The sequence below is a fragment of the Siphateles boraxobius genome, unplaced genomic scaffold (assembly GCF_051911475.1).
Source record: "Siphateles boraxobius isolate OS27281-9 unplaced genomic scaffold, OSU_SipBor_1 135, whole genome shotgun sequence".
In the NCBI taxonomy this organism is placed as follows: domain Eukaryota; kingdom Metazoa; phylum Chordata; class Actinopteri; order Cypriniformes; family Leuciscidae; genus Siphateles; species Siphateles boraxobius.
Genome location: NW_027508739.1, coordinates 1,067,501 through 1,091,299, shown reverse-complemented (window position 1 = coordinate 1,091,299; position 23,799 = coordinate 1,067,501). Strand labels below are relative to the sequence as shown.

The following is a 23,799-nucleotide window of genomic DNA, read 5'->3' as shown; positions in this document are numbered from 1 at the left end:
AGTTCACCCAAAAATAAAAATCCTGTCATTTACTCAGTCAAGTTGTTTCAAACCTGTATACATTTCTTTGTTCTGCTGAATACAAAAGATGATATTTTGACAAATGTGTGTAAACAAAAAGTTTTCAAAAGGTGATATTTTTAAAAATATTTGTAACCAAAAAGTTCTTCCATAGTATTTTTCCCCCATACTATAGAAGTCAAAGGATCCTATCTGCTTTCTTCTGACTCTTTGCCCATGCAAAACTAGTTTTCTGTGTAGTTATGCTTATGGTATTTAAATATGTTTATCTCGTTCGTCTCATTATTTAATCGGGCTGGCGAATATGAGGCAATATAGAATCAAAAATGATTTCTTTTGTTAAGATGACGTCTCAGACACGCTGCCATCAGCTGGTGAAAGATGAAAAAACACTCAATTTCAGCGTATTGTTCTCTTTAATTATAAAACAGTATTCATTCATGACCAACGATCACACATATTCATGCATTAGTATATATCTTTCAATTAAACTGATTTCTGACCAGACAAATTACAAAAACATGAACATACAAATGACAGATATAACTGGATATCTGCACACGATAAACAGCTGCTGTCACGTGATTGGCTACGAACAGTGCATCGCAATCTACACACAACGCTACTACATACATTTCATATAACTTTTATATTTGGACAGCCAGTGAGTTTTTTTTGTTGTTGTTGCAATTTTCACATACGGCAACAGTTCGAAGACCAACCGACTAATTTGCATACTTCATACGTAAATACGTACATAAAAAATAAATATTTTAACAAAAATAGCACAGGTCAAATATAACATCTACACATTACAGTACTTAATTTCTCCTGAGTCCCATGTATTTGGATTATTTTTAACAGGAAGAGCATTTAATGAGAGGATATATATATATATTTGACATTTATGTAAAAAATGTAAAAAGAAGGAGGGAAAAAAATTAAAATTGCATAATGCATGATTTTTTAAAACAATTTTAAAAAGCTCTAAGTGGACATTTTCCATTTAGCACCATATATGCATCATGTGAACATTTCGGGGCAAAGATCAGCAAACTGTGTCTCCAAGGCACTTCAGAATAAACAAAAAATACATTTATTTCTGAAATATTGGCATGATTTATGAGTGTATGTTTTTTTAAGTATATGTGAGCGTAAACATATCACTTCACAGAATGGTTGTCTCCATCAGATCAGCATCCGAACGCTGGAGGAATCAGACACATCTCCACACGAACACACTGAGAGACAGAACACAGGCGTTAATGAGAGTTCACACGCACACACACACACACACACGCACGCACGCACGCACGCACGCACGCACGCACGCACGCACGCACGCGCACACACACACACACACACACACACACACACACACACACACACACACACACACACACACACACACACGTCAGCTCACCTACAGTCGTTGCCTCCTACACTTATCACATATTTGTCATCATAAGAGAAACGGATGTTGGTCACATGGGCAGAATGACCGAAGTAACGCTTGTGTTTGGCCTGTGAAGAAATGCAAACCATTAGTAAACACATCAAATTCTCTAAAATAAACCATTAAAGGGTTAATAATAAGGTTTAATGATAATACATATGTATTATTAACCCTTATTATTATATAAATGTGTTAATGAAAAGTATAATAAAATGTTTGTCAACAACTTTCTTTTCCATGCCTAAGACGAGATGATGACAAGACTTTTTAAAAAAAGCCACCAGCATTTTTGATCATTTTCACAAAAGTTTCAGAATATTTAGTTGTATGAATATCTGAACATGCAATATATCAGTAGAAAGAACAGAGCTTCTACTTTTAAACAAACAAACTAACCCATTTTATTCCAGTTTCATGCATTTCTTAAATCTGCAATTAAACATTCTCAGTTATGAACTGTAATAAATCCAAACATAAATCTCGACTATATTTGCGATTGTTGATGCTGAAAAAATGCACTTATGTCACCCTCTGTGTGTCTTTCAATGCTTTTATGTATTTATTTAATTTAGAACTATTGAGATTACTATTAGGAGTTACACCGTTTCAATTTTTGAGAGAAGTTTCTTGTTTCGTATATTTTCATGTGTTCATTTTATCTGATAAATAGCATATAAAAAAAATCATGAAACAAGATGAGGTAAAATAAACGAATGCAATAATTCTGATGAAATGTAAACATAAATTTCTTAAATGACAACATTTTGAGCAAGAATAATCATGATTATCAATTTAAGCATTATGCATCATGACGAAGGTTTTGACTGACTAAAATGTGCATGTTGTAGTCTTTGAAAAAACACGATTTTCTCAACCATTTAACATAACATTTACTTAGTAATATCTCAATGTGATTCTCCTGGTTAAATAAAGGAAATAATAATAATAATAATAATATCTCTTCTTCCAGAGAGTCCTGGTCACGACGGCACCACATAAAGTTTCACACAAGAATCACAAAATGAACAATACAACAATTACACATTCAAGAATTAAATATATAGTGGCAAATCAAGAAAAACAATTGCAAGTGTCCTTTAAAACATTGTGCAAGAGACTTTTAAAAATGCTCCGGGTTTTTTGCATTTTGCAATTCATTCCAAGCCCAAGGAGCATTAAAAGAAAAAGCACCTTTACCAGATTCTGACAATATGAGAACCAGACCTAGTGCGATGACTATTTGTGTAATAAATGAAAAGATTTGATCTATAAGAGGGTAATTTAAAAGCAATTTTAACTGTGACAGTGAGTGCTGCAGTACATTTTACATTTAGTCATTTAGCAAACGCTTTTATCCGAAGCGACTTACATCTGAGGACTAAAGACAAGTCAAGTCATCGTGAAGAGGCAAAAACAACACAAGAAGTGCTCAAAATACAGAGTTCAGGCATTGCTCAGAGTAGCATAAGCCAGACAAGGGAGGATTTAAAGGAAAAGGAAAGATTTTTTTATTCGTTTTGACACTTTCAGTACTTGAAAAGCTTTCTGTAGTTGCTTTAAAGGTGCAATGTGTAATATTTCTGAGGATCTATTGACATAAGATAAGATCCATAACTATGTTTTCATTGGTGTATAAAGAACTTACTCAATGAACCGTTATGTTTTTATTACCTTAGAATGAGACATTTATATCTACATAACCGCGGGCGCCCCTTCCATGAAGGTCGACATATTGTGACGTCACGTTTCTACCGTAGCCGACAGCGAACACACAGCGTTACAGAGCGCGTTTCCTCACTACCTTGAAAGAGAAGCCGCAGAAAGCTAGAAGCTAGCCATAAACACCGTGAGTAGTGACTTTTCCCTTGTCAGTGGTGTAAAATATGTAGTTGGATTGTTTCATGTAACTTAGTTCTTCCCCCTCGCTGTGTTATGGCTTTGACAATCAGCTGATTAGTACTATTGACCGTAAAACAGTAACGTTACAGGAGTCACCAACCCGTCGATCTTGGAAGCATTTTAAGTCGATCGTGAAGATTTTTCAAAACCAGAGAAAAAAAACAATATTTCTATTCATTATTATTTATTAATTTGTGTGTAGTAAATGGTGTCTAGGGGATGCGGAGGCGCGCGCGCTGTTACAATCACATCATTTTTGCAGACGCGTCGAGTTTAAACAAGGCTTTACGCTTTAACCAGCTCAGCCACAGTAACAGCTCATATTAGCCAGCTAAACTTTTACTACCCTGTTAGAAAAAATATATAGTTGCATAGTTTCATGTGTTTCTTCTCCCTCGCTGTATTATGGGTTTGCTATGTGGGGGGAAATGTGCTGGTTACGTTCGTGAGACAATCAGCTGATTACTATTATTATATTATATATTAAGACCCTTGATCCTCACCTGACTATGGCTTTGTAAACTTGATCCATGATGTGGTTTATAATGGACTGTGGTACAGAAACAGTGACAATGTTACACACTCTTGGCTTACTCTGGCTATTCTCTGCTGTCTCAGATGACGATATGTTTGTCCAGTTTCAGCCACCGTAGCTTCTTCGAAAGGGAGGGGTGAGCAGTGGGCTGAGCCATTAGTGCAACTCGCAACCGAACCGCTAGATGCTGGTAAAATCTACACACTGCACCTTTAGAGGACAATTCCAGACCAAAATGACCCTGGGTTAGATAACACATGGGTACGGAGTCGAGCGTTCTCTGGGATGCGTTTTCATGATAACCGAATGTACCGAGTTTTATCTTTAGTTTAACCACAGATTAGCTTATAACGCTAGTGTATGGGGCATCGAATAAGTAAAAATAAAAATGACTAGTTAATACCACTTACAGATAAATCAAGTGCCACATACAGAGTTCCTATTGTCATTGGCTAATGAAGTTCTAACAAAAAATTATTTCATGTTTCAAAATACATTTTTTCTACAAACTCAAGGCACTGCCATGGGTTCACCCATGGTCCCTAATTATGCCAATCTCTTTATGGGTAAATTTGAACATGATTTTGTCTGTAATTCTAATCCTTTTAAACAGCATCTTAAAGTGTGGTACAGATATATAGATGACATATTTTTTGTATGGTCGGGGTCAAAAGAAGAACTGATTGCTTTTCATGATTGTGTAAACACTAGATCGTCCTCTATCAAATTCACACTGACTCATGATTATAAGACCTTGCCCTTTTTGGATGTTCTAGTGAAGAAGGTAGACAACACGATACACACTGAAATTTATCGTAAAGAAACGGATCGCAACTCCTTTTTGCACTATCAGAGTTTCCATCCACCCTCTCTCAAGCGTAGTCTGCCTTACAGTCAGCTGTTGAGAGTGCGCCGTATCTGTATTGATGATGAGGACTTTGAGCGACAAGCGGGGCAACTATGTCAAAGTTTTATCGACAGGGGTTATACATGTAATTTAGTGCGTGACTGTTTAGAGCGTGCGCGCAGTCTACAGCGCGTTGACTTGATGACCAAACGTATCGATCCGAAAAGCTCTAACAATACTTCAGTTACCTTTGTATCGACCTACGGTCAGATCTCAAATAGATTAAAGAACATTGTGCAACGCCATTGGCACATTTTAAGTATTGAACCGCATATAGGGCACATTTTCCAAGATCTACCGCGTAGTTGCTATAAACGAGCACCCAATCTTGGTGATCGACTAGTGCGCTCACACCTTCTTGCGCATCCCCAGTCGCCTTTTCCCTTTAAAATTCCACACGGTAATTTTAAGTGTTTGAACTGTGCGGCATGTAATGTTATGCTCACAGATAATGTACTTACACATCCAAAAACAGGCAGAATATATAAAGTAAGGGGCAGAATCACATGTTTATCCACCTTTATTGTGTATTTACTGACGTGTCCTTGTGGGCTGTTTTATGTGGGTAAAACGAAGAGACAATTAAAAACCCGTATTTTTGAGCATAAATGCGCTATCAGAACGAATGATGACAAATCATCAGTCGCAAGGCATTTCAATTCTGCGGGACATAATGTCAATATGCTCAAATTTATGGGCCTAGAGTGTGTCGATCGGTCTCCAAGAGGGGGGGACCGTGAGAACCGCCTCCTTCAAAGAGAGGCTTGGTACATTTTTAGCTTAAACACATGTATCCCCAATGGAATGAATGAAGATCTGTCACTAAGCTGTTTCTTGTAAATGTAATACTAGTATGTGTATTCTATGTTGATTCTAAACATGCATCAACAGTCTTTGCCTTTCATTAATGGACTGATTGAAACATTGATGACATGTGCATTATTTTAAAATTATTGGTTGATGTTAATATGGGTGTGTTAATGGATGTGGGTATATAAGATTGGTTACATTGTGATCTTGTTGCACACTGAAGAAGGCACGTGCCGAAACGCGTTTGTGCAAATAAAACAATTTATGCATAGTGCGGCCTCTTTCCTGTTTATATATTTTAATCATCAGGCCAGCATTCTTAAAGTATTAAGTTTAATCATTGAGTGAAGCCTGCTCCTATTTCCATTCATACATAGTTAATCCCACTAACATGACTCAAACTAGCGCCACACTAACACGCTAGCATAATGAGGGTCTCTACCTGCAAACCGAAGCATTGAGAACTGTGTACAGACAGTTTATTAAGAAGATACTTTATAAAGACAGTTCACTTCACGTATACAAGCAGGAGCCATCTTTGGAAAACAGTCTCGACCAATCGAACCACTAACGCCACGCTACGTGAGCTGAACTGTGACTAGCAACCCGCATGTAGCACGGCGTTCAACTAGCGTATTAACTAGCGATTTTTATTTTTACTTATTCGATGCCCCATACACTAGCGTTATATAAGGTAATCTGTGGTTAAACTAAAACTAACGTTAAAACTGGGTACAATCGGTTATCATGAAAACGCATCCCAGAGAACGCTCGACTCCGTACCCATGTGTTATCTAACCCAGGGTCATTTTTGGCCGGAATTGTCCATTTAAGGCTTGATTTAAAGATGTTTTTGGATAAATAATTATATCATCTGCGTACAAATGTAATTTAGCTGAATCTATTCCATTATTTAATCTGTCACGTAGTAACAACTACAGCAAATCAGCTCCTCTCCTGTAGTAGACGTTACAATACGTCACAAAGTAGCACTTAAAGTCTATAAATGAATTTGACTTGAGTTACGAGTTGACTTACGAATTTCTCCACGCAGGGGAAGTCGAAGAGCTTCACGAGGCCGAAATCATCCCCGGTGACCACGTTCAGCCCGGCGTGAGAAACACAAGCGCAGTTCACATCTGCTTTCTCTGCGTTACGAGGCCAGACGCCCAGAACCTCGTCGCCCAGAACACTGCACAGGAGAGAGAGTTTACCACGGTACAGGACACAGTTTACCACGGTACACTGATGCATCATCACACACAGATCTGAGCGTCACCTGGTCCATGTAGCCCATGTGATCCTGTCCGTCAGAGCCGGTTCTGTGACCATCTTCCCACTGGGAACCTCATGAACCTGGCGTTTATATGAGCCTGTGGAGACCTGAACACACACCGCACACGTTACACACATCCTCCCCTCGCCAGGCCAGAACATTATACTTCATTATACTTCGTTTTTTAGTCCAAAAAGCTTATTTTATTTCATTTTGATGTTTTCTATTTTTTAATGCAATCTTTATTTTTTATTTACCTTAAAATTACTAGATTTAATCGATCAATAAATAGTAATTTAGAAGCACATTCTACACATTACACACATTAACATCCTTCCCTCACCAAGCCCTAACATTATACTTATTTTTTATAATTTCATTTTGATAATATTTTTTCAATTTTTAAACGCAATTTGCAATTCATTTACCTTAAAATGACTAGATTGAATCAATACATAATAAATAAATAGTAATTTAGAAGCACATTCTTCAGACTTGCACACACACCACCCTTCACTAATACACTTTATTTATAAACTATAAACAGTGATATCTGAATCAACATGCACCAATGCTACATTTTCTAGATGTCATAATCATTTATTAACAAACAAGTATTCATTACTTCAATGAGCTCATTGTTTCTACATTAAATTATTACATTGTTTAAATTAATACATTTTTAGCTAACTTTGATTTTGTATAAATACATTTTTAGCTAACTTTGATTTTGTATAAATACATTTTTAGCTAACTGTGATTTTGTATAAATACATTTTTAGCTAACTTTGATTTTGTATAAATACATTTTTAGCTAACTTTGATTTTGTATAAATACATTTTTAGCTAACTGTGATTTTGTATATGTACATTTCTGAAATGCATATCTTAGACAGTTTCTTCTGATAACAGATCACTGTAAATTATAATGTGGACTCGTGCATTTTCTGTAAAGCTGCTTTGAAATGATGTGTATTGTGAAAAGCGCTATACAAATAAACTGAATTGAATTGAATATTTACACTCTACATTCATGTTAAATCGCAGTTGTAGCAATTTACAATTTGAACTGAAAGCTATTGTCTTCTGTAGAGATGCTTGACATTGAATTTGTTTGACAACTGATGAATTTTTACAACATTATCACTTATTTTATTAATGTGAAGCTGTTTTGAAACAATCTGACTTAATGTGAAGTGAAGGTGTGTTTGATCTGTTTGTTCTATTATTGTGTGTGTGAGTACATAAACAATGCCATTAAAAAGTTTGGGGTCTGTAATTTTTTTTGTTTTTATGCTCACCAAGCCTGCATTTATTTATTAATAAAAAATTTAAAAAAACAGTAATATTGTGAAATATTATTACAATTTTAAATAATTGTTTTCCATTTTGATACATTTTAAAGTGTAATTTATTCCTGTGATCAAAGCTGAATTTTCAGCATCATTACTCCAGTCTTCAGTGTCACATGATCCTTCAGAAATCAGTATAATATGATGATTTGATCCTCAAGAAACATTTATCATTATTATCAATGTTGAAAAACAGTTATGTACATTTTTTTCCAGAAGTTTTTATTGTTTAAAATCACTAAAAATCATACTGATCCCAAACTTTTGAACGGCAGTGTATATATATTATGTATACATATAATGGTTGGATCTTAAAAATAAAAATAACTTAAAATTCATGCAATGGCATTCATTTGTGCAAATGCACATAAAAAACATTTGTTCCTCTGATTATTCAGTCACGTGTACCTCGATGTATTTGCTGTCCGCAGAGAAGTCCAGCTGGATCACAAACCCAGGAATATCTTTGCAATATCCGATGCGATTGAGAGCCGGACCCAGAGTCAGATCGTAGAAATCCACCGCGCACTCGAGCGAGCCGACGGCCAGCAGCCGGTTATCAGAACTGAACCTGTGACGTTATTATATCTGATTAATGCAAACATGCTCTCAAATATAGAAACATTCTGAAATCAAGACACACTTACTGTACAGAAGCAAAATTACTTCAGATACTTCTGAAAAAAATCATCGAAATTAAGATTTTTTTGCTGTCTGTAGTTAAAAAAAATAGTTTATTTTATTACTTTTCTTCCCCATTGAGATATTTTTGTTCTCATTTTAAGTAAAAATGCTTAGTTTTGATACATTTTTCATATCTTCAGTAATTTTGCTTCTCAAGTAAATTGAAATTTTATATATTTTTGATCATTTTTGAAATTAGAGATGCACAGATACTAAATATCTCAGATATCATAAATAATCGGTGTCCGCTGATACTGATAGTTCGATTTTCTTAAACTACACAGAGAATCCTCTCATTTGGTTCATTACTATAATATTAGGTTAAAATTAAAAACTGTCTAAACTATAACATTCAACTGCTATTTATTTTCAGATTTAATAATTACACTCAAAAACTGATTTGTTTGTATAAAGCCGTTTCAGATAAGGTAGTTTTCATAAACACTTCTTCATGACAAAATAATTAAAACACGCATATATAATTAACAGTAATTAAGCTCTTCGCTAGTGTTTTTATTGCTAACGATCTGTGAACACTGGATAACTTTCCGGAGGTAAAAGCAACATTGATATTGTTCACAAGCAGTTTTATTGACGTATTTCCGCTATTAAAGTCCCCCTGTGGTGAAAATCCAGCTTTTAATGTTGTTTATGTGTCTATGTGGTGTTTTTAATATGCTTTAAGACAAACCATGTGTAAATTCATAAGTCGACAGCATTGCTGAGTATTTTCTCCTTAAAACTGCAGTGAACCAAAGACAGTCTCAAAAACACGTTTTGAAATTGCTGGTGTTTCTGACGTCACAAACTACCTTGTAACCAATCAGATCAACGTGTGATCGTCAACGAGTGGATCTCTGAGTGAGTGAGTGGAGGCGGGGCTCATTTGCATATTCATAGAACAGCGCATACTAAATGAGGCAAGGGTGTCGAGTTACATACAAGCTATTTTAACACATTTTTTCAATATAAAAACGTTTAGATATGTCATTTTGGTGATCAAAGATGAGTTTTAAGAAATAATAAAATTGACTAAGGGGGACTTTGAACACTGATTGAGTGATGACTTGAAACATGATTAATTTCAGTAAGTTGTACTGTTTCTTTAAACATAAATTTTGCTTTTAATTCATGTTTTTTGGTGCTATAACTAAAGACTCGAGGTCCGCTTGAACTGAGGCGCTACAGCTATCGGTCAAGTCACATTTAAGAGTGTCAAAATGCCTTTTTGTAAAAAAAAATGGACAGAAATTTAAAGCTGAGACTGTTTTTTATCTGAAGTAACAAAGCACAAAGTTCTTAGTGATTATTGAATGTGAGATTCACAGGGTCAAATAAACCCGGCTTTAACGTCACTGTTAATATTGTTGCGTTAACTTTCTCTAAATTCAACACGAGTGAGATCACACACAATCGGATACGTTTTTCTGTCCCTTTTGATTGACAGGATGTAATCGGACCTGATCATCGGCTGTTTTTAAACAGTGAAAAACGCCACTTTTACACATCGATGCATCTCTGATTTGTAGTGTTTTGTGGGATGGATTTGCGTGTTTGAATGCGGTGTGTGTCTGACCGTATGTCCTGGATGGCCACGCTTCGGTCTCTCTTCTTGCCCCATACAGTCAGTGAATTCACCAGCAGAACGATGAACTCTCCGTTCTCCATCCCGATCGCCACCATTTCCCCGTTCGCACTGTACGCCGTGCACTTCGCCGGATGACCCAGGCTGACTTTGTTCAGAAGTTTCTTGGAGACAAGAAAATAAATAAATTACAAAGTATTAATAGACATACTGCCATTCAAAAGTTTGGGGTTGGTAAGATTTATAATGTTTTCGAAAGAAGTGCTCTCCATTTATGTGATCAAAAATAGAATAAAAACAGTGAAATATTATTCCAATGTAAATAAGCTGTTTTCTATGTGAATATATAGTAAAGTGTAATTTATTCCTGTGATCAAAGCTGAATTTTCAGCATCATTACTCCAGTCTTCAGTGTCACATGATCCTTCTAGGGTATCTGCACACTTTTTAAAGTCAAATTTAAGGCTTTTTAAGACATTTTTAAGACCCGAATAAATCAAAACTAATAACTTACATTAGCGGTGCGCAATATTGACAAAAATGTCTCTATTTTCAAAGTTTTGTTGATAATATATCATTTGTACATGATATTTTACTGATTGTGTTTGTGTGCTGGTAGCATGGCTGGTTTAGGCCTGTTGTTGTCAGCTGACTCACGAAGATATTAATATTTTTCATATTCTATGCAGTGGTCAGTTCACAGCAGTGACAGAAATTTAATGTTTTTATTAACGGCAATATTTGCAACCTTAAATTGATTCCAAGGGGCATTTTCACCTGTATATGAACTTTTTTTTTAAACTGAGAGGTATGCATCACCTCTTATGTCAAATTCTAACATTCAAAATAAATTATATTAGAATAATAACACAATACCACTGTTACCAGTTAAATTAAATCTTTAAATCAAAATCCATCTTTGCAGTGCAGAGGTGACAAAGAAGCCGCATCAGAACTGGCATTAATATAATTAATGAAATATAATTAATTAATGTGTAGGCGGCGGCAAGTCTTAGGGAATCATTAATTCGACCGATTTGTTCAAACGGTTGATTCATTCAGGAAAAATTGTTCATTGAATCGTTAAAATGATTCGTTCAAAACGCAGATCGCTGTCTGTTGCATTGAGACTCTGCTACGGTTTCATTTTTGGAAATTCTCGTCGGCGAAATACAGGAAAAACAAACAATATTGACAATATTGTTTTATGTAACACACAATGTTCATTTATTGTTCATTTAACTTTTATATAAAATAAATATCACATTTGCTACTGTGCACGGGAAAACGTCCCTCTTGCTGATGTGGTATTGTATAATAAAAACATAATATGATATAAATATAAGACAAAAACTCATTTAGGGAACTGCACTGACACATCACACAGTGAAAGCAAGCATTAGAGACAGATTCGATGTCAGCTCGCCAATGATTTCAATATCATAATAGATAATACACATCGCACACCACTATACGCACATAAAGAATGAACTTACAAACAGATATTGACCAACTTCTCCTCTCCTGCTGTTTCGCGTGAAATGTCACATGAACAAGCAAATCCACAAAGAACGAATAATAAATAAAAAAGTACGCTAATTAGATATTTTTAATTTGGAAAACGTCTCGGTTACATATGTAACCCTCGTTCCCTGAGTAGGGAACGGAGACGTTACGTCGGATGACGACGAATGGGGGTTTCGCCTAGAAAGCCAATCATCTTCGTGTATTATAAAACGAGCCAATGGCGATGAAATGCCATGGGTCTGCGGAATTTGCATAGCGTAACTCCGCCCCACCTCGTGGGTATAAAAGGAGGACGCTCGGCAACATGCAGATATGTCTTCGCTGAGGAGCCGAGACTGAACTCAGGCGTCTACCCAGCGGTACAGCGGAAGTGGCAGGGAGACGTAACGTCTCCGTTCCCTACTCAGGGAACGAGGGTTACATATGTAACCGAGACGTTCCCTTTCGTAGTCACTCCGAGTTACGTCGGATGACGACGAATGGGGGTCCCCGTGAAATCACGCCACCTTCACACCTGTCTTCCAGTGCCCTGCGAAAAGTCTGATCCCCCTGTCGTGATACTGGCACAGACGAAGGAGTCCTACTTAACACAGGAATACCAAGGTACACTGGGAAGCATATCTCAGAGGAGATATGCCGCAGCATGCCTACCCGTAGGGAGGACTTAAGATACACATATGGCCGGAGGGCTACATATGGAGGAACACTGGAGTGACCAGCCCGAGGGGTGGCAACTTTCAACTCCAGGAGGGCAAGATGGCTTGCCAAGGGAAAGACACATGCTCAAGGAGGCTTACAGTGGAAATACACATGTGGGGGTTACTCAGGGAGGAACCATGCACACGGAGGCACCTAGCCGACGCCCAGGCAATAGACACTGGCGCCAGCATCAACAGTGCTGGAGGAACTCAGGGCTTCAGAGAGGAAGGCTCACCTGAGGAATAATCGCACGTATCCAGTCCGTGGAGTGGAAAGGCGAGCAAGCGAAGACACCTGAGCGGGTCCAGTACTAGCTGACTGAAGCGAGTACACGAGAGGACACAGGCTCCACTCGGAGATTATAGAATCTGGCGAATGTGTTGGGTGTCGCCCAGCCTGCAGCTCTACAAATGTCTGCCAGCGAGGCGCCATGCGCTAGAGCCCAAGAGGAAGCCACACTCCGGGTGGAGTGGGCTGTCACACCAAGGGGGCACGGTCGGCCTTGCTGTTGGTAAGCCAAAGCAATGGCGTCCACTATCCAGTGAGACAACCTCTGCTTTGAGAGAGCCTTTCCCTTCAGTCTCCCACCATAACAGACAAAGAGCTGGTCTGAGGTCCTGAAACACTGCGTTCTGTCTACGTAAGCGCGGAGAGCGCGTACTGGACAGAGCAGTGCCAAGGCTGGGTCTGCCTCCTCCCGGGGCAGCGCTTGCAGGTTCACCACCTGGTCCCGGAAGGGAGTGGTGGGAACCTTGGGCACATATCCAGGCCGGGGTCTCAGGATCACGTGAGAGTGACCGGGCCCGAATTCCAGGCACGCTTCGTCAACGGAGAATGCGTGCAGGTCCCCTACCCTCTTGATGGAGGCCAATGCAACCAGGAGCGCTGTCTTCATAGACAGGAACTTAAGCTCCACTGATTGCAGAGGCTCAAAGGGAGCCCTCTGCAGGGCATTTAAGACCACTGAGAGGTCCCAAGAGGGAACGAGAGGAGGACGAGGAGGATTTAGTCTCCTCGCTCCTCTCAGGAACCTGACGATCAGGTCGTGCTTCCCCAGAGACTTACCTTGAACTGCTTCGTGATATGCGGCGATAGCGGCCACATACACCTTCAGGGTGGAGGGAGACAGCCTTCGCTCCAACCCCTCTTGCAGGAAGGAAAGCACGACAGAGATCGAGCACCTCCTGGGGTCTTCTCGACGAGAAGAGCACCAGTTGACGAAGAGGTTCCACTTCAACGCATAGACATGCCTCGTGGACGATGCTCTAGCGGAAGTGATGGTGGCCGCCACCGCTGGTGGCAGGGTACTCAAACCTGCCTCGTCCCGTCCAGGAGCCACACGTGGAGCCTCCAGAGATCGGGTCGAGGGTGCCAAAGGGTGCCCCGTCTCTGAGAAAGGAGATCCTTCCTCAGAGGAATTGGCCAAGGAGGTGCTGTCGCGAGGAGCACCAGTTCGGAGAACCAGGTCCGGGTGGGCCAATACGGCGCAACCAGAATGAGCTGCTCCTCGTCCTCCTTGATCTTGCACAAGGTCTGTGCGAGAAGGCTCACTGGGGGAAACGCATACTTGCGTAGGCCCCGCGGCCAGCTGTGCGCCAGTGCATCCGTGCCGAGAGAGCCCTCGGTCAGGGAATAGAACAGGGCGCAATGGGTCGAGTCGTGAGAGGCAAACAGATCTATCTGTGCGTCCCCGAACTGGTCCCAAATCAGCTGAACCGACTGGGGATGGAGTCTCCATTCGCCGGAGATGGGCCGAAACCGTGACAGCTCGTCGGCTGCAAAGTTCCGATCTCCCGGAATGTAGATAGCACGAAGGGACCTCAGGTGCTTCTGACTCCATAAGAGGAGGTGGCGTGCGAGTTGCGACATACGGCGGGAGCGTAGACCACCCTGACGGTTGATGTACGCTACAGTCGCGGTATTGTCTGAACGGACTAGTACGTGTTGACCCCTGAGCAACGTGAGGAAACGGTGCAGGGCAAGGCGTACTGCCAGCAACTCGAGGCAATTGACGTGCAAAAGGCGCTGGGGTCCTGTCCAGGAGCCCGCGGCAGCATGTCCGTTGCACATGGCGCCCCAACCCGTGGAAGAGGCATCTGTGGAGACAACAACATGCCTGGAAACTCGTTCTAGGGGAACTCCGGCCCGTAGAAAGCTGAGGTTCCTCCACGGAGTGAAGGACTGACGGCAGGTCGGAGTCACTGGGACTCGGAACGTGCCGTGATGCCATGCCCACCTCGGGACTCGATCGCGAAGCCACAGCTGAAGCGGTCTCATATGAAGCAATCCGAGCGGCGTTGCTGCGGCTGCGGATGCCATATGCCCCAGGAGCCTCTGAAACAATTTCAGTGGGACCGCACTCTTGCCATCGAACTGTCGAAGGCAAGTCAGCAGCGAGTGTGCGCGCTCGCTCGTAAGCTGCGCGGACATGGCGACCGAGTCGATCTCCATACCGAGAAAAGAGATCCTCTGCACGGGGCAGAGTTTGCTCTTCTCCCAGTTGACCCGAAGGCCCAGACGGGCTAGGTGCCGAAGCACAAGATCCCTGTGTTCGCAAACCTGGTCTCGAGAGTGAGCTAGGATCAGCCAGTCGTCGAGATAGTTCAGGATGCGAACCCCGTGTTCCCGAAGGGGAACAAGGGCAGCCTCGACGATCTTCGTGAAGACGCGAGGAGACAGGGCTAGCCCGAAGGGGAGAACCGCGTACTGGTATGCCTGCCCCTCGAAAGCAAACCGTAGGAACGGTCTGTGTCGAGGTAAGATGGAGACATGAAAGTAGGCGTCCTTCAGGTCTATGGCTACAAACCAATCCCGTGGCCGCACACATTCGAAAATGCGTTTGGCCGTGAGCATCTTGAACGGCAGCCTGTGAAGGGAGCGGTTCAAGACGCGCAGATCCAGGATCGGCCGTAACCCACCGGATTTCTTGGGGACAATGAAGTACGGGCTGTAAAACCCTGACCTCATCTCGGCTGGAGGGACAGTCTCGATTGCACCCTTCGCCAGCAGGGTAGCAACCTCCGCTCTCATGATAGGGGCATTGCCACCGACCATAGTGAAGCGAACTCCCCTGAAGCGGGGAGGAGACCGTGCGAACTGAATCGCATAGCCGAGCCTGATAGTTCTGGCGACCCAGCGAGAAAGGCTGGGAAGCTCCAACCAAGCTGTCAGATACTGAACCAGCGGGGTCATACGAACCACAGGCGTCCCCCCGGAGGGGCAGCGAAGCGGAGTGACCAGCCCAGGCGAGGGTGGCAAAGCGGCCCGGAGCGGGGGCGCGGTCATGCTCCGCGTCCTGACAGAGGAGACCAGGGAAGGACCAGCGTTCCACGGGGGTCTGCTCTGCCAGGGGTCTGGCGATAGAGGGGGACGAGAGTGGTGAGGTCCGGAGACGGCACACACTGTCGCCCGCACCCTCCGGGACAGAGGGGGACGGGAGTGGCGAGGCCCGGAGGCGGCACACACTGCGGTCCGAGAACTCTGTGACAGAGGGGGATGAGAGCGGCGAGGCCCGGGGGCGTCGCGCACTGTCAACCGGCTCTGTGTGCTCAGTGATGGGTGTATTGATTCTTTCTTTGACCATAATAGGGTACTGTCCACCCGTGGGTGGGCAGCGGGAGAACAAAAGATTCTCCCCCGGCCCTCCGCCGGGGGAAGGAGGGGGCCTGCAACCACCTCCTGGGAAAAAACCGACACCATCACTGAGCAGCCCGTCTCAGGAGCGCCGCTTAGCCTGGCGTTTAGCGGGGCGCGGGGCTGGAGAGGGCTGTGGCGCCTTCCTGCGGCCTCCTCCACGACGCGGCCCGGGTGAAGGCTGCTGCTGGGGCCGTGCGGGAGGGGAGGGAGCCACAGGAGGGCGCCCTCGGCGGCGAGCAGTCTGAGGTGTCTGTACCGACGGCTGGGTGGAGGCAGCAGCAGGCCGTCGGGGCAGAATATGTTTAATCGCCTCAGACTGCTTCTGTGCGGTTGAGAACTGCTGGGCAAAGTCCTCAACCGCTCCGCCGAAGAGGCCGGCCTGGGATATGGGGGCGTCGAGCAGACGGGTACGCTCGGCGTCCCGCATATCAGCCAGGTTCAGCCATAGGTGACGCTCCTGGACCACAGAGGTGGCCATCACCTGACCCAGGGAGCGTGAGGCCACTTTCGTCGCTCGGAGAGCGAGGTCAGTGGCGGCACGCAGCTCATTGAAGAGCCCTGGGTCAGTCCCCGCCTCGTGCATATCTCTGAGCAGCTGGGCCTGGTAGACCTGCAAGGTGCTCATCGCATGCAGAGCGGCAGCCGCCTGTCCTGCAGCTCTGTGAGACCTCGCCACTAAGGTGGACGAGAATCTACAGGCCTTGGACGGGTGCTTAGGATTACCACGAGATGAAGCACTCTGAGGACATAGTTGCATGGCAACAGAGCGTTCAACCGGGGGAATCCCAGTGTACCCATGGGCGGCTGCCCCATCGAGGGGAGGAAAAGCGGAGAAAGCTGACGAACGTACACGGGAGGTCAAGGGAGCCTTCCATGATTTCGTCAACTCCTCATGCACCTCCGGGAAGAATGGGGGTTGGCTGTGGCCGTGAGGCGGCAGCCGCACCCAAAAACCAATCATCCAACCGCGAGCGCTCAGGGCAGGGCGGAGGGTTCCACTCAAGCCCGATGCTCGCGGCGGCCCGGGAGAGCATGGCCGTCATCTCGGGATCTGATACGGGCAACGCTGGAGCTCCAGAAGGAGGCAACGCAGCCGCATCGTCACTTCCCGATGACTCTTGCCCGCCTTGTGATGCCGCGATCGACATCGAGTCTTCCTCTGGAGCGCCGAATGAAACACGCGGGGCATCGAAGGATGAACCCGGTAGAATCACCGCGGCACTCGCGGGTTGCAACACTGTAGAGGGGGGCGTGGTCCGAGGACGCATCGTCGGATTGTCCCACACCGTAACCCTCAGATCACCCTGTCCACCAGCCGAAGTACAGCCTCTCGTGGAGGATGTAGATCGGGGTGTGGATGAGGGGACTCTCTCCCGAATGAGATCATTGAGTCTAGACCTCAGTGTTGCGATGGCCATGTTCCCACAGAAGGAACATGAGTCATCCACAAGCGCTGCTTTAGCGTGCTCTAAGCCCAAACACGCAAAGCAGCGATTGTGCCCATCAAAGGAAGACAGGAAACGACCGCACCCAGAAGAACACGGGCGAGACATCTTTAAAAAGACGTGCCACGTGCAGCTCTTTTAGAGAAAAAACTCAGCGATGCTGAGGCGACCAGGGAGAAACACACAGACTGGCAGATCACTGCTCAGATCGCAGGCAATGTGAACTCGCTGGGTACCGCCGTCACACCAACACCGGAGAGTTCGCTCGTCACAGAAGATGAAGTCAGGATTGGCTTGTGGAGTGAAGAGAAGCTCTTGGCTCCGAAGCGAAAACATATCTGCATGTTGCCGAGCGTCCTCCTTTTATACCCACGAGGTGGGGCGGAGTTACGCTATGCAAATTCCGCAGACCCATGGCATTTCATCGCCATTGGCTCGTTTTATAATACACGAAGATGATTGGCTTTCTAGGCGAAACCCCCATTCGTCGTCATCCGACGTAACTCGGAGTGACTACGAAAGGGAACATTTAGATATGTCTAAGTCAAATTGTCATTGAAATTGTAAGACCTTTCATTAGTGAAAATAAGACTTTTTATGGCCTTAAATTTAAAAAATCTAATTTAAGACTTTTTAAGGATCTGCGGACACTTCAGAAATCAGTATAATATGATGATTTGATGCTCAAGATTATCAATGTTGAAAACAGCTCCTTTTTTATTAAACGGTGAAACATTTATTTCAAATATAATCTTTTTTTAAATTCTAAATATGTCACTTTTGATCAATTGAATGCATTACTGAATAAAACAATTAATTTCTTCAAAAATTTATTTTACAATTTTGATTTCATGTTGACTTATGTTAACAATGTTAAAACAGTTAATATTTTTCTGGAAACTGTAATACATTTTACTTTTCAGGATTCTTTGATGAATACAAAGTTGAAAAGAACAGCATTACATGAAATAGAATATATTAGTCTTTACTGATCAAATGAATGTGTCCGTGATGGTTACTTCAATCATCTTATTGACCCCAAACTCTTAAACGGTGGTGTAAACACTCCCATTACTGCATTACCCACAATCCCTCACCTTATCTGCCAGGTCCCAGATGCGTATGGTTCCGTCATCGCTGGCGGAGATGAAGACGTCTTTGGAGGGGTGTGTGGCCAGACCCCAGATGCGTCCCTGTGTGTGTCCGTTTATCATGGTGTTGGAGGCGGCGTTCTTCTCTCCCACCTCGATGATCTCGCCATCCTTCGTTCCCACCAAGATCTTTCCCTTTCATCCAACAAAGAAACATCACGTGACAGTCCGTCTACTAAACTAAGGCAAAAAATGCTTTTCTTACTTTGTATTTTTGTCTTGTTTCCAGTCCAAATATATAAAAATTCTTAAATCAAGATGCATTTGCTAAAGTAGTGAAATGATTAGATATTAAGTCTTATTTTCTGGGGAAATAAATAGAAATTAAGTGAGTTTTTGCTTAAAATAAGCTAAATTATCTGCCAATGGGGTGAGAAAAATATTCTTGTTTCTGTTTAAAATTAAGATTATTTTTCTGACCCCATTGGCAGATATTTGTGCTTTTTTTTTTAGCATCAACTCACTTCGTTTTTATTTATTTCCCCAGAAAACAGGACATAATATCTAATGTCATTTTACTCTTCCAGTAAATGCATCTTGATTTAAGAATTTTTATATATTTGGACTGGAAACGAGACAAAAACACTAAGTAAGATAAGCATTTTTTTGCAAGTGCACTGGCTGCGTGGCGTGTCCGTTTTTATTTCAGCCGCCATGTTAACATGTTAGAGCGCGCACACTGCCGGTGTTCTGTCAATGTAGCATACTTTGTCAGAATAGCATACCAGTGTTTGTGAAGGGTATGTTGTTTTAAAGCCCCTGGTTTAATAAAAATACAGTTTATAAAGGGGTATGCTGTTTTGATAGCCCCTGGTTTAATAAAAAAATACATAATATGCAATATAATACGCCAACAGTTACCGCTTGTAATCTTAGGTAAACATAAAGTTATGCTGAAATGATGGTTTAAATTTAACGCATGCGCAATTCCACGAATTTCACTGCTGCGCATGCGCATTAACCAAAGGTATCCCATTCTGATGGGTATGGTGTTCCGTCAGAACACCGGCTCGAGCCGCGCTGCAAACGCGTGTATGCTAGAAATAGAGCCGACGCCTATTTTTCACGCGACACGCAAGCGTGTTAGAAGCGCTTCCAGGCAAAATAGAATAGGAAAAGATGTTTACATGTCATTTTGACACGAATACATATTAATAAATTACATTTTAATCTTTGAAAGTCTATAGGTTTTTGACATAAATGCAGATATAAATATAATAAAAAATAAATAAATAATAATTATCGATTTTCATATATTGCACCTGTCAATACAGAACGAAATATTCTGTAGCCTATTTTGCCGTCTATACTGCCGACGTTGTCTTTGCTGTATCAGTAGGCTATACGTTTATATAAACGTATATATATATATATATATATATGTCCCGAGATAGCCCTCCATGTACGTCACTTAGCAATCAGACACGTTTCTGGTGTGCAAAGACTGGTGTGTTTTTTAAACGCCATCAGCGTAACGAGGCGCTGAGCGTGTATTTAACGCTCAAGCGCTCAGCGTTCGGCGTTTTTTACTGGTCGCCGAGAGTTTAAACATTTTCAACTTTGGGTAAAACGCTGCGCTCATCACTGTCACTTTTTACACAGCCGTCCAATCACAGTGGAGGAGGGGCGGGACTAATATCACCCTGACCAACTGTCACAACATTCTTTCTGTACAGCGACATCAACCAGCGGAGCTAACCGAACAAAATGGATGAAAAATAAATTTTTAGTATGAAACAAATTATCTACAAAATCAGTTACAAGTAAACTGTGCTGCGGATATTCTGTATCATAGCAACAAATCGTCTCAACTGAAAAAACGCAGCGCTGCGAAAACGCTCTCAAGCGCCCACAGCTAGGCGTTTTCAGCAGAGCGCCTAGCGTTTTCAGCTGGCTAAAAACGCTTTGGTGGACACATGGCCTAAGGCTGTGTCTGTAAACGCTCCCTATAGCCTTAAATAGGCACTATTTGAGGGAACAGCCATTTGTAGTAGCGTCCGAAACCATAGTGGACGTTATGGAGTGACTCATTCAATCCCACAATGCACCGCAATAACTAGTGTACAACCGATGTACGCTCAACAGCTACCCATAATGCACTGAGAGTCGCGCGCTGAACGAATTCCCGTGTCTCGCCAGAAGATGGCGCCGCAGATGAATCAAATCATCCATACATTTTACAAACCTTGCTGGTCCAGCGTATTATCATACAGGTTTAATTTGTTATTAAATTGTTTAATTACAGTTTATATGCTAGTTTCCAAGGCAGAGTTCAAGATTAATCTTTTAAGTACTACTGGATCTGCCAGTTTGCAGTTTCAAATGATTATTATTAAACAGCAAGCACAAACTACGCAAAATCGACAGTGTCTGAATTCACTCACTCGTTTTCATCAACTCGTAGGGAATAGTGAAGAAGGGTAAAGAGGGCATTAGACTTTAAATGAACACAGACAGCAGGGCTCTTTTTTGATGCTAATAACTCAAAAACACTTGCATAAAGCATTAGCATGACTGACCTTTCCTCTGCACACAGATCTGACGGTCTCGACCGGGAGTCCCGTCTCCAGCTGAAACGCTCTGCATCTCTTCATCTCCTGATCCCACAGCTTCACAGCGCCGCCCTCTTTAGTCCTGCACGAATACATATTATATACGAATACATATACACTCAAAATATACATGTACAACTACAACAAAAGATTGTCTGACCTAACACTACCGTTCAAAGGTTTGGGACCAAAGTTGAAATTGATTATGTTTTGTTCAAGGAAACATTACATTGATCAAAAGTGCCAATAAAGACATTTATAATGTTACAAAAGATTCTATTTAAAAAAAATGCTGTCCTTTTGAAATTTCTATTCGTCAAAGAATCCTGAAAAATATAATTTATCATGGTTTTTAACATTGATAATCTTGAGCATCAAATCATCATATTATAGTGATTTCTGAAGGATCATGTGACACTGAAGACTGGAGTAATGATGCTGAAAATTCAGCTTTGATCACAGGAATAAATTACAATTTACTATACATTCACATAGAAAAGTGTTCTTTTAAACTAAAATTTTTATTGTATTTTTGATCAAATAAATGGTGAGCAGAATAGACTTCTTTTAAAAAACATATTACAAACTCCAGATTTTTGAACTTTTGTATTCAAAGTATAAGAAAAATATGTTATTTTTTTCTTTATGGTGTCTAGATCAATTGTTTTAAATAGAAAATGGTATAAATTTTCAGGGAAGCAAAAACATTAGTGACTTTTAAATCTATTCTCAAAACATTTTATTTTAAGATTGCTTTTACTTTATTATTCATTTTATTTTGTTTATTTTTGTATTTAAAGTGTGTAGTTTTCTCTGTTGTTATGTTTGCCTTTAAAGTGCTTTGAGAAAGCAACTTTTAAAGGCGCTATATAAAATACATATATTGTTATTATTATTATAAAGAACATTACGGTAACACTTTAGTTTAGGGTCCAATTCTCACAATTAACTAGTTTCTTATTAGCATGCATATTACTAGGATATTGGCTGTTTATTAGTACTTATAAGGCACATATTAATGCCTGAATCAGTATGATAATACTATACATTACTTAATCCTACACAACTACCTTATTAACTATTAATAAGCAATAATTAAGAGTTTATTGAGGCAAAAGACTAAAGGTTGAGCACATCAGCTGAACTCACGGTCTCTCTTTTCCTCCGGTCACGATGAGCCCGTCTCGGAGCGTGGTGTACATGGTGAACACCGGTCCAGTGTGAGCTTTAGCCACCACACGCACCAGGAAATGCTCCCGCCACACGTACACGTCACCGTTGATGGCCCCTGTGAACGTCAGGTTATTCTGCCAGACAACAGAAACATCTTAGTCACATGATCCTTCAGAAATCATTCTAACATGTTGATCTGCTGCTTAAGAACATTTATGATTATGTTGAAAACTGTTCATATTTTTATGATAATGTCCATGAACAGGGTTTGAAATTAACACCCGCCAAATGCAGGTAAAAATCAACTAACGCTTTTAAATCACCAGTCAATGTGGCGTGTTACTATGTTTACTCACTTTGCTGGGTCACCATGAGTCATCATATATATTAAACATCATATCCGGCTTAATTGAACACACACGTCACTACGCAACAAATAACATCGCGCTTGTTCATTTGCATTGAAGCAATAGCGAAGAATAAAAAGTATTTTGTTAACAGAAAAGACATTGTTATTTTCCAACATCCTACATTTTTTTGTTCTTTGTGCTGTATTGATCTGTCCATCTCAAACACATTTCTGGTGATGAGGATGAAAGAGGAAGGGAGGAGATGCTGGACGACAGGATTTAGTTTTGAAATGAATGTATGAAATACATTTTATATATACACTACTGTTCAAAAGTTTGGGGTCAATACGATTTTTTTTTTTTTTAAAGAAATTAATACTTTTCTTCAGAAAGGACGCATTAAATTGATCAAAAGTGACAGTAAAGACATTTATAATAATGCAACATATTTATTTTTTAATTAAATCCTTGAACTTTCAAAGAATCCTGAAAAAAATGAATCACGGTTTGCACAAAAATAAGAAGCGCAACTGTTTTCAACTGTGATTAATAATCATAAATGTTTCTTGAGCATCAAATCATCATATTATAGTGATTTCTGAAGGATCATGTGACACTGAAGACTGGAGTAATGATGCTGAAAATTCAGCTTTGATCACAGGAATAAATTACACTTTACTATATATTCACATAGAAAACAGCTGATTTACATCGGAATAATATTTCACAATATTTCTGGGT

The 23,799-nt window shown here is 41.5% G+C and overlaps 1 protein-coding gene across 2 annotated transcripts in view; it reads right to left on the bottom strand.

Moving 5' to 3' along the window:
- Nucleotides 1-418: 418 nt before the first annotated feature.
- The window catches only part of eml6 (EMAP like 6), a 126,466-nt gene continuing 103,085 nt past the window's right edge, over nucleotides 419-23,799 (bottom strand). For both annotated transcript variants that reach the window (XM_077229797.1, XM_077229798.1), the window contains 9 exons: nucleotides 22,685-22,842; nucleotides 21,503-21,617; nucleotides 18,930-19,118; nucleotides 10,517-10,689; nucleotides 8,665-8,827; nucleotides 6,908-7,011; nucleotides 6,667-6,820; nucleotides 1,445-1,545; nucleotides 419-1,262 (listed from right to left, as the gene is read on the bottom strand). In XM_077229797.1, the coding sequence (XP_077085912.1) occupies nucleotides 1,238-1,262; nucleotides 1,445-1,545; nucleotides 6,667-6,820; nucleotides 6,908-7,011; nucleotides 8,665-8,827; nucleotides 10,517-10,689; nucleotides 18,930-19,118; nucleotides 21,503-21,617; nucleotides 22,685-22,842 (1,182 nt within the window). In that variant the 3' untranslated portion in view covers nucleotides 419-1,237. The remainder of the gene's footprint in view (nucleotides 1,263-1,444; nucleotides 1,546-6,666; nucleotides 6,821-6,907; nucleotides 7,012-8,664; nucleotides 8,828-10,516; nucleotides 10,690-18,929; nucleotides 19,119-21,502; nucleotides 21,618-22,684; nucleotides 22,843-23,799) is intronic.